Here is a 12,345-nt window from a genome sequence, read left to right on the forward strand (position 1 = left end):
GGTTGCTAACATCAAGGGTTCAATGAAACCAAGTAAGGGAAACTTTCTCCCATTTGTTTTAATTTTGCCAAAATATTAAATTTATGAATGAAGACAAGAAAGGTCCATCTGTGACCTAGGATTGTTTCCTAAAGGAAACAATTCTAAGTTATCTTTAGTTTTGGAGTCTTTTCACGGGTCAACTGTATGCAGGAGCATCACCAAACATCTCTTTGGGTGTGCTGGTAGAGCCTTGTTTAGGACTACATGACCAGGATAGAAAGCAAATGGCTGTTTGGCTACATTGCCAGGTAATTTTCCACACCAGTAAATCACCGGTGATATGGTTCCAAATGTCTCCCTTTTTGTGCAATCTCTGCAAGCTAAAAACATTCTAATTACTTTAAAGGAGATGACATAAAATGAAGCAGGCAGTTAAGACCAAGAACATTTTAGATCCATATAGATCATGACACTCCTTGGCCCAGTGCCCCAAGGTTTTGCATTACAGGTATTATATTACCCTATTGTAACATGGTGAGAATTCTTGTGCTTCATAATCAGCTGGAAAGATTGGGTCTCAGTAGTATAAAAAGCGGAGGGCCTTATAACTATATACACATCTCTCCTTTGAAGAGTCAAGAGAAACTTCCTCTGTCAGAAGAAGCATATCTAAAAGGTGCATATTTTAATGCACCAAATACTTTAAGTCCTTAAGATGGACTATATAGTATATTTCACATGAGAGGGATTAAAAATAGGTGACTCTAAATTGAGAAGTTTGAGCTGGTATCCTTAGGGTCATTTGTTGCTTTAATATTTATGATGATGCTACAAATATATCACAAGCAGTCCCTGACTTAATAAGAGGTTATATTTTTTAACAAATGTCCTGTTAGCATCATGTCACATTCTTTACATAGCTTCAAGGGCAGCAGCAAATCTTCATCCTTTATATTCTGGGGAATAATCCAAAGTCATCTGGTACCCAACATCTGATTATTTCATTCAATTCATAATTATTGATTACAAGTATTGAGCAAAGACAAGGTATGGCTATACAGTAATACATCAATGTTCTGATGCTCATATAATAGTCCCCAGGTATTCCAGAAAAAGAATTCTGAAAATGTTTTTGGAAGGGTCAGCATTTGCGAATAGAACACAAGTCTGTTTTATCAAGTTGCCATGCCCATCCTTCTGCTAAATAAACAAACTGACAACAAGCAAAAATTTGTGATAATATTTGCTTTTCTTTCCTAAAAAAAAAGAAGTTTATTTATTGACTTCTTCGTTCATTTTTATTTTCAGAAAAATTTCGATATGCTTTTGGGAGTATATCACATATGTAAATATCATCCATCAGGTCTTAGGAAGAAAAAGAGCACTTGGAGCAAAGGGAAACCAGAGGATTAATTTTAAGGAAAACCACTCTGAGGCCAGCATGAAGGCCAAATGAGTGTGGAGACCTAATGGCTGGGAGCACAGAGCAAACGTGGTTGCAGTCTTTGAGATAGAATATGATGAGCTGGCAATAGGGATGAAGAAAAGGGGGTAGCTTCTAGAGCAAGTTTTGAAGTAGAAATCACAAACTTTAGAAGCCAATTTAACAAATGTATCAATAAAGTAGAGAAGAGAGAGGGAGGGAGAGGCAGAAGGAATTCTTAGGTTTCCAATTTTAGAGATGATTCAGTAATCAAACTACACTGAAAATAAAGTCTAGCATTGTTTTAGGGGCAGACAATGACTTCTCCTTTAGAAGTTTTGGACCCTGTAGGATGGACAGATGGAAACACATGGTAGATGGCTTTAAGTACAGTTCTGGACATTGGCAGGCGAGAATTCTACCACTGAACCACCCATGCCAGTTCTGGACATTGGGAGAAAGATAGAAGATGGAAATAAAAACTGAGAAATCTTAGTGGTAGTTGAAACCAAGATAAAGGTACTTGAAATGTGTATAGAAAAGAGAAAGGATTAACAATGGAGCACCAACATTTAAGGGATGTAAAGAGCAAAAATAACCTATATAGGTTATTGTGACAACTCCCAAATTCATATCTCAAGTCATCACCATTCGTTGGAATTTAAGATTTTATATCTACCTAACTACTCCATATCTCCACATAGAGGCATGACTGGCACATCACAAGTAACATGCCCCCATCTTCTTCCTAGGATGTGTTGCTTTTTTCCCAAAGATTTATTTATTTTTAACTTGAGAGAGACAGAGAGAGGGAAAGAGAGAGAGAGAGTGGGTGGCAGGGGAGAGGGAGAGAGAGAATCTCAAGTAGATTCTCTGCTGAGCGCAGAGCCTGACATAGGGCTGGATCTTATGACTCTGAGATCATGACCTGAGCCCAGATCAAGAGTCAGACACTTAACTGACTGAGCCACCCACGTGCCCTCATACATTGCTTTTGAAGTCCTTTCCATCTCAGTAAAATGAGTGTCCCATCTTCCAGTTGTTCAGGTAAAAACTCTGCAGTCTTTTTGGATTCCTCTGTTTCTTTCACACCTGAATCCAATTCATTAGAAAACTTTTTGGGTTCTGTCCTCAAAATAGAGTAGAGTCCAATCACTTCTTACTACATTCACTTCTCCTATCTTGACCCAGACCACAGTCATCTCTTGAGGAAATTATGACAACAGTCTCCTAAAGGTTTCACTACTTCCCTTTAGTGTAATACAGTACACTGAACAGAGGGGCCAGGTGAGTAAAACCATGCCATTCCACGGCTCAAAACCCTCCAAGGAATCCCATCTCATTCCATGTGAAAGTGAAAGTCCTCTGGGGGACCTAGAAGGCCAGATGTAACCAGATTACTCCCATCTCTCTGAACTACATACCTGCCAAGCTCCTGTGACCCTCTCCTGTTACACTGGTCTCTCAAGGATTCATTCAAAAGGCTAAGAAGATTCCTGCTTCAAGGCATTGCCACTTACTAGAATCTCCTGAAATGATTTTCTTCCAATTATCCACATGGCTGCCATCCTCAGGTCCTCTGTATTTTGTTTTAATGTCAACCATTCCATGTGACTTTCCTTAACCATCACATTTAAATAACCACTGTTCATTTTCACCACACACACCTATTCTCAGCTCCTTTCCTTCTTTCTTGCCACATTGTACTTGTCACAATTAAAAATCCCATATATTTAACTTTCTTATTTGTTAATGTCTATTTTGCACCTTCTCCTTCCCCAAATAAAAGCTTCATGAGGGTAGGAATTTTCATTGCTATATACCAAGTACCAAGACTTGAGCCTGCCTAGCACTGAAATATTCTTGAGTAAGTGAATGAATGCTTATGATATTTATGACAGATGACATTTACAGAGCTCTTACTATGTACCATACATGTACCAAGAACCTTAGTCTTACTGTATGACTAAAAAAACCGGAGAAGAATTGCAAGACAATTTCTTTCTGGAAACCGGGCAAGGGAAAGTTTTGAAAAGTCAAGTTGATCGACAGGACCAATGTTAAAATGAAGTCAAGTAGATAAAGAAATAAAAATAGGGCAGTTAGTGATTGTAAAAGTCACTGACGATTTTAGTGAGCCCTCATTTTCAGAAAAGCAAGGGGGTGGTAACAGAGAAGCCAGATTGCAGTGGGTCAAAGCATAATCAGGAGGTGAAGAATAGGAAACAGTATTCCCAGATACTGCTTCAAAAACTCTCAGAGTTTCAAGCTAATAAAAAAAAAATGATGGTAAGGGGAAACAAGCACAACTATACAGAAAAGACACTATCCTAAGAAGGTTCTTGCAGCACCAGAGCTTCAACATGGCTGAAGGGGAGGAGCAAAGAAAAAGAAAAGAAATTGATGATCCCAGGGGAAAAAAAAGCGGAACAATTTTAAGAAAAAAAAATGTGCTGGAGAATCTGAAAGAGATTCATTGTCCAGCTAGAACAGCTCTTTGCTGTACCCATAGTAGGACTCAATATTTTTTCCCTTTCCTTGTTTCCTTAGAGAGGAAAAAAGAAAGGACCTAGGAATAGAGAAGCAAAGAGTAACTTATGCATGCTTCATGGTTGCCAAAGATGGCGAATACTGGTGACAGTTTTTCAGTGTATCAGCTATGAATTGTGATTACTCAAATGTGAAAGATTTATTAGGGAGAACAGGAGCACACTGTTATTTTGAGGAAGAGCGTATTTCCATGCATATACTTGCATATACACATATGTGTATGTGTATGTATATGTGTGTATATTATATATATGTATATATATGTATATCTATCTATCTATAGATAGATAGATACAGAGAGAGAGAGAGAGATTTTCCTCTCTATTTCTCTCTAAAAATCCTAGAGAGATTTTTCGGGTATCTGGGAGCTTTTTCAAGAAAGTTCCAGCCATGCTGAACCCTCTGACACTAGGACCAGGCCCTCTACTTGATGAGTTCACTCCTAGCTGGCTGGTAGGTAAATGCAGAAGCCCTCATATAGCTATAGACAGACAATTCAGGTTAATGCTCATTTCTTGTTTAAAGAGTGATCCTGGAATAGAAAAAAGGAAATGAAATCTCATGACAGTGTCATCATAAAGTCTTCAGCCAGATGGCAGTCCTTGAAATCTAATCCTTAGAGGCTTCTCACAATCATTTGTAATATCACGTCTAATAGTATCCTATTCACCAATTCATATCTATTCGTAGAGGTTGAAAACAAAGAAATGAACTTGGAGAGGCCCCCGTTTCTGGCTTTCTATGTTAACATGGACTCTATCAGGAATCCGATCAGGAAAACAAAATATTTTCCTACATAGATCACAGTGATGAACTATGTTCTGATCTCAATTGTTAAACTGCAGGATTTAGTTGAGAAATAGCCTTCTCTTTTAATCATTGTATATTACATCAATTCCTTTTAGGCACACGAGGCCCTTTGCATTTCTCTATATGAAATGGTAAAGTTCTTGTCAAAGCCAAGGTGTAATTCGAAGGTTCTTATGACCTATTAATAAACTTAAGCTCAACACTAAAATACAAAACAAAGTTATTTAACTTTTTTTAAGGATTTCCTTTATTTGAGAGAGAGAGAGAGAGAGAGAGCACGAGCATGTCTGTGCAAGTAGGGGGAGGAATAGAGAGGGAGGGGGAAGGCAGGGGAAAGCATCTGAATCAGAATGTGGAGTCTAAGGCAGGGCTTGATCCCATGACCATGAGATCATGGCCTGAGCCAGAACCAAGAGTCACAGGCTTAACCGACTAAGCCACCCAGGTGCCCCAGTTCACTTTTGTTTTTGATTATGTTTCAAAACTATAGCCTGTCACTATATAATATCAAAGTAAAGTTTATCAAGTTACATTTTTTTAAAATTTTTTATTTTTTATAAACATATATTTTTATCCCCAGGGGTACCGGTCTGTGAATCACCAGGTTTACACACTTCACAGCACTCACCAAAGCACATACCCTCCCCAATGTCCATAACCCCACCCCCTTCTCCCAACCCCCCTCCCCCCAGCAACCCTCAGTTTGTTTTGTGAGATTAAGAGTCACTTATGGTTTGTCTCCCTCCCAATTCCATCTTGTTTCATTTATTCTTCTCCTACCCACTTAAGTCCCCATGTTGCATCACCACTGGAATACTATGCAGCCATCAAAAGAAATGAAATCTTGCCATTTGCGACAACGTGGATGGAACTAGAGTGTACCATGCTTAGTGAAATAAGTGAACATGGGGACTCAAGTTAAAATTTTTACATGTTATTCAACAATTGGAAACTGCACTAAAGAGTTTGATTGAAAGCTGGTTGAAATTTTATTTTTTTAAAAGATTTTTATTTATTCATTTATTCTTCTTCTACCCACTTAAGCCTCCCTGTACCCCTGGGGATAAAAATATATGTTTATAAAAAATAAAAAAAAAATTAAAAAAAAAAGATTTTTATTTATTCATTTGACAGAGACAGAGATCACAAGTAGGCAGAGAGGCAGGCAGAGAGAGGGGGAAGCAGGCTCCCCACTGAGCAGAGAGCCTGATGCAGGGCTCGATCCCAGGACCCTGAGATCATGACCTGAGCCAAAGGCAGAGGCTTTAAAACACTGAGCCACACAGGTACCTCGACTGAGGTTTTAAATAGGCTTGCAAATGTCTCGATATTATGCATGTATTTGTCTATATGACCAAAAGTCTCAGGGCAGGTGGTACATTAGTGTCCTGCAATAAAGCCTGAAATCTGAGAAATAGTGTAACCAGAATGCTTTCAGCAGCGTCCCTTCTACCTAAAAAGTCATATTTATAGGTACTTTTCAAAGATATGAGTATTTTTTTATCCATAACCCAAATATCAATATTAGTAATCTCTCATGTTAAAATTGTTTGTAAGACTAACAACAAAAGTGAAAGTGTTTCTATGCTGTGATGGCTATAGTTTTTGAGACTTTAAATACCAACTCTACGAAGTGGATAAATAGAGAAGATATGAAGTAGAAACAAGGAAATAAAATAATGTGAACCAATGCCTTTTTATTTTTAAGAAATTGTTGTAAATGTGCCCTACATTGCTTAGCTAAACATGGACAAAGATGATGTGGAGCAGGACTACCAGGCAAATTTTTCTGTGTTGATGGAAATGCTCTCTTTTGCACCATCCAGTAGGGAAGTCACAAGTTACCTGTGGATCTGGAGCACTTAAAAGGTGGCTGATGAGATGGGGAAAATGAATTTTTAATTTAATTTTAATTTACATTCAAATTGCCACCTGTGGCTACTGGCTACCCCTATTGGATAGAGTGAATCTAGAGGAAGATGATGATGTTATTTTCCTCATCGGTTTACCTGGACAAGACACTGGATAAAAAGGTCAAGATAAAAGATCATATAAAGAGTTCTCTTTTTCTTTATCTACATAGCACAGGATCTATAAGAACGCAAAATAAGAGAAGCTGAGAAGCTGTAGGCAAGTGGAATACAACTTCATATGTGTGGTTGACGTACACAGCATTACACAGAACGTGAACTTGGAGTACAAAGGTTTCATTAGCCAGTGGAGAATCCAGCTCTCCTCGAGACCTTTCAGACTGACCAGGACAACTATCAAGCCCAATGGCCACCGTTTTATGAACCTCTGTAAATATACTATACAAACACAATGCACATGAATCTTTGAGCTACACGAATATACTTTCTTTACTCAAAGATCTGATGGGTTATCTTTCCAGGGAACTTAAGGCTGTCCAGCTACAGCATGCCAGTTTCCCAGTTTATTCTTTCCATCCCCTTTGAGGCAGACATTCTCTCTTGGCTGACTCAACCCCAATCATTAGCCACTAGATGCAGTTTTTTGGCAAATTCTGGTCCTCAATTTCTTGGGAAACCCACTGCTTTCCTGACCCAAGCACCACTCCTTCTCCTTCTTTTTCTTCCTGCTGGAACGCGCATGTTCTGAGGGACATGCCAAAAAGAATGGGGAGACTTCAAGGCTGACAATGCTGAGCCGTTGAGCCAATGTCACCATCTGCCTACCTCTGAACTATTCATTAAATGAGGCAAATACACCACTATTAGGTAAGCTACTGAACTTGGGTTTTCTGTTATTTGGAATGGAAAACAATCCTAATGGATATAGTTTTCTTCTGTGTTAAGTTATTGGAGCACCAGAACACTTGTATTTAGTTATTTTTCATTAGTTCATTTACCTATTTAATAAAAAATGTGTTGGGGGTAGTTATCATTTGCAAAGCTAAGTGCATGGTAATAGGGTAGACAAGCAGCCCATGGGAATACCCTCACAGAGCCAACATTCTCATCAGTACACTAAAGTAATGAGGTAAACTCTATAGATGGGGCCTAAAAGTCAAAAAAGACTTCCTGAAGGAATTGGCATTTATACTGAGACCTAGATAATGAACAGAAGTTAACTAGGCAAAGAAGAAGGAATAATACATAAATATCAGGTCAGGAGGTAGTAGAGAAGACAGCACATAGCTATGAGGAAATGAAAACAGCTCAATGTTACTTAAGTATGTGTGGGGGACGTGCAAGGGGAGACTGAGGGAATGCAGAAAATGAGGCTGTAGTTTTAAGGAAAGGCTCAATCACACATGACCTTGAAGTCATTTAAAAGAGTAGAGTTGGTATTTAAAGTCTCAAAAACTATAGCCTGTCTTCAGAAAATAATGGATAAGCCATTAAAGGCTTTAAAAGTCAGAGGAGGGTGAGCTACATAAATATACCGTATTTAGAAAGATCAGCCTGCCTTTTTTGTAGAGAATGGGTAGGAAGTAGGAAGACTAGGAGGAAGGACACCAAGTAGGTCAATGATGTAGTAACTCCTGACAGTTGAGGAGGACAGAAAAGGAGAAGTGGTTGGATTTGAAAGTTACTTCAGTGGTAAATAGCTTTGTGATAGCTTAGCTACTGGGGTTGTAAAATGAAGAGTGAAGCATGAGTTTCGATTTGGCAACTGACTGGGGGAAGAGAAGTAGGCTGCATCTGGAAAAAAAAGGTTGAAAGAGGGTAAACATGAGTTCAGCCTTGGGCCCATTCAGTTTGCGATTCCAGAGGGACGTTCAACTAGAAATAAGTCAGTGGGATACGCAGGTCTGAAAATCACACGATCACTGTCAGTGGCAAATGACATAAAGGGATGGTCATCAGTGTACTCACAGAGTATACATGAGAAAGGCATGGGGAGGAACTTTAGAGGCAAGAGTTAAAATTAGTTTGGCAGACTTCAGCTTTTGTAGGAGCCAGTGGGAAATGGAATTTGGCTGCTAACATCCTATTTAAATGTAGCCATTGGAGAAATAATGGTATACCTTCCTTAGGCAGTAGATTTTTAGGGATTGAATCAAAAAATATAAACTGGAAGCTCCTCCAAGGGCTGAAAGAAGCCAAGCCCTTAAGGAAGTGATTATAAGGAGAGAGAAAGCCACTTGCACATCAGAGGAGCATGGGAATGTGGAGCCAGGAGACTTCCAGTAAGAGCAGCATAGGTGGAATAGGCTTTCCCCCTCCCCGAAGCCCTCAGTTTGTACCAGGAACAAGCTTTCTTTTTGGCCCCCCTTTTAGCTTACATATCCTAAACTTACTAAATTAATTTCTGATCTTAATTTGCTTTTCCAAAGAGACTTCTCTTTTTTTTTTTTCTCTTTGACAAACAAGTGTTTCCTATTGAGATTGAACTACTGAGTCTCTGATACCATTGGCTTACATATGTGTAAGTCTTCCTGAGCCTAATCTGCCCTTATTTAATTCAACAGATACCAGATCCATATTTGAATTGAAAAATTCAAACCTTGCTACTGAAAAGAAGCAGTCACTTTAAGAATTTTTTTTCTGATTATCACTCCATTAGTCAAGCTTGTCCTCTCTCCACCAGGGTCCATGAGATGGACCCCTGAAGGTAACTCCCAACTGCAGGTTGAAACTTCTTTCCGTGGTCATCTGAATACCTGCTGTCTGGAATTCAACACTAGAGCTGCTCTCTCCCCTCAGGGCCACCGGTGCAAAACCAGTTTCCCAGGAGTTTTCACTCTTTAATTCCTAACTCAATTTCAAGATTTACTTGCTTTCTCAGTTTCCACATATCGGTAGCTCACTACTCCTAAGAGTTTCTGCTCTTAGTTCAAAATCTGGTGGTTTTTCTCCCCCTGATGGAGGCCTTTTCTTCTTAGTCTAGGCCACCTAACTGACATCTTCAGTAATTCATGTCATCTTCTGGAATTTATTTACATTTCACTGTGGTTTTCCTCATCACTGTACAGTAATTCATGTCATCTTTTGGAATTTATTTACATTTCACTGTGGTTTTCCTCATCATTGCACAAGTACTCTTTTTGCCCCTATTTTTTTTTTTTAAGATTCTATTTATTTATTTGAGAGAGAGAGAGAGAGAGAGAGAGCGAGTGCAAACAAGCAGTGGCAGGAGTGACAGAGGGAGAGGGAGAAGCAGACCCCCCTCTGAGCATGGAGCCCGACGCAGGGGCTGGATCCCAGGACTCCGAGGATTATGACCTGAGCTGAACTGCCTCTGTTTTTTGACAGAACTAAAAATAAGTACTCAATAATCCTTAAATTGCCATCGCATGAACAAGGTAACCACATCATGCAAAGAGAGTCATCATTCAACAAGGATTTCCCAGCTCCCCATCACATCACTTGGTTCAGGACCTCAGGATATGTCAAATAAGAAAGAGGGTCTTAAAAAAAAAAAAAAAAGAAAGAGGGTCTTTCAAATCATAAGGGGCTCTGGACTCCAGGAAACAAACTGAGGGTTACAGAAGGGAGGGGAGTGGGGGATGGAGTAACCAGGTGATGGGTATTAAGGAGAGCACCTGTTGTGATGAGCCCTGGGTATTATATGCAAATAATGAATCGTTGAACTCTACATCAGAAACTAATGATGTACTATATGTTGGCTAACCAAGTATAAAAAAAAGGGGGGTCTCTCTCCATAGGGAGTTTAGACTAATATGAAGGACGAACATTAAATAATTAGTTACATAATTCATGTTTTTATTTAAAATTAGGATAAATGCTATTAAAAGAAAAGCACATGGGGTTAAAGGAGTGCATAATAAGAACATAGAATCTACCTTCAGAACACAGTGTCTCTAAGGGCTGTTAATTTTCATTGATATGGAAGGGGAAAGGAAGTTCTGAGTCATGTTACACTGCACAGATTTTCTTACTGAGTATGTGGAATGAGTTACAAACAGAACCATGGACAGCTATAATCCCATCATGAAACCCCAAATGGCCTCCTTGCCAGATTAAGAATGGGGCAGCATGTGTCACTATGGAATAGAATGATATTTCTTTAGATAGAGTTCTCAAAATGTATTGGTAAATGGCTCTTTTGATTATAAATCAGTATTTTGTGTTTGTCTAAACTCTTAATTATAGCACCACCTTTGACACTGTGGGCAAGTCACTTAATTTCACAAGTCTTCAGGTCCCTCGTCTTTAAAATTCTAGAGGATTTAGGATTTAGGCAAGCCTGCAAATTTAGTTGATATTTGTCACCTTTGATCCTCTGAAGCCCCTCCGAAGCAGGATTAGGGAAATAAAACTGCGTGGTCCACCCAGTGTCACCACCTATCCATTGTGACAACCAACACTAGTTTCAGAAATAATGTTGGTCATACCTTTTATGAATGCTTGCCCAGGAGGCATTGATGTTCTCTGTTATCATGTGGACTTTTCTGGTATCATCTGCAGAATAATCCCGGAGAAGTTTCAGTGCCAAATCATTTGCAACATCTACATTTATCTGCCACTGGCGGAGGTCTTTGGCCAACTGCTGCGGATGCATATGGGAAAGAAAATGAATGTCAGTTTTCTCTGAAATCTTAAATTGCAGTTTCTTAAAATTTTTTATAAATAGGTTTTGAATCCCCAGGTCAGAACATGTCTACATGATAACTTTTAATCTATCATGTCGTTTAGTCAATCATGGTTGTATAAACTAACCCACTTTTAATGACAAAACTTTTCAAATGCCGCATCTTGAGCAATACTCAGTACCGGGTATTTCAATTTAGTGACAATTAACTTGAAATCAACTGGGCTTTATTATTTTTCTCATGGGAGAGGATGAACTATAAAAATAAGCTCATGTATAGTTGTTGAGTATGGGATATATACCAAAATTTGAACGGAAAAACAAATCTCATGTATTTCTTTCCCTCTTCATTAACTTGTTGAATTGTTTATGTAATTAGTGCCATCTACTGGCATTCAACTACGGCTGCATATAGAAATATCACATCAAAAGAACAGTACTGTTATCCTACTTATGAATGTTTTTGAAAGATGAGTTTATTCATAATACTTTACTAAATATTCTCCTTTTAAATTAGAATAAAATTTCAAATGTAAGAATCTTGCTAAACCAAATGACCTGTGTTTTCTTGTTTGTCTTTGACAATTGAGTATTATCAAGCTCACTTGATAGTATCACTCGATACACCACATATAAAATAAGTAAACCAATAACAGGTTTATCTGGAAACATAATTAACCATGGCTATAAGTCCATGGAAGTAGATTCTAAGCATTAAGATGATATTAAATAGTTAAGATGGTCATATCAAATCCAACATAGTAGGTTAAGCCACTGATAAAGGGACAGAGGAACAGGAATAGGCAATTCAAACAAGAGGAAGAATAAAAGATTTCCATTTTAAAAATTAACTTAAAAAACAGAGTATTAAATCAAGATGATATAATTGGACACCAATTAAATTAATAAAATAATAAAACCCAAGCTGGAAAGGCTGTGGTAAAACTAGCATATTCACATACTACTGCTGGGAAAAGTATCAAGCAGGACAATCTGGCAATAAGTATCAACCACCATACAAATGCTTACTCCCACTGACCTACCAATTATACTTTTGGTAT

At 38.4% G+C, this 12,345-nt stretch overlaps 1 protein-coding gene across 7 annotated transcripts in view; it reads right to left on the reverse strand.

Moving 5' to 3' along the window:
* The window catches only part of DMD (dystrophin), a 2,248,143-nt gene that overhangs the window by 532,262 nt on the left and 1,703,536 nt on the right, over positions 1-12,345 (reverse strand). For all 7 annotated transcript variants that reach the window (XM_059157899.1, XM_059157902.1, XM_059157904.1 and 4 more), the window contains exon 54: positions 11,088-11,242. In XM_059157899.1, coding sequence (XP_059013882.1) covers positions 11,088-11,242 — 155 coding nt within the window. The remainder of the gene's footprint in view (positions 1-11,087; positions 11,243-12,345) is intronic.

Source organism: Mustela lutreola, chromosome X (assembly GCF_030435805.1).
Source record: "Mustela lutreola isolate mMusLut2 chromosome X, mMusLut2.pri, whole genome shotgun sequence".
Classification (NCBI taxonomy): Eukaryota; Metazoa; Chordata; class Mammalia; order Carnivora; family Mustelidae; genus Mustela; species Mustela lutreola.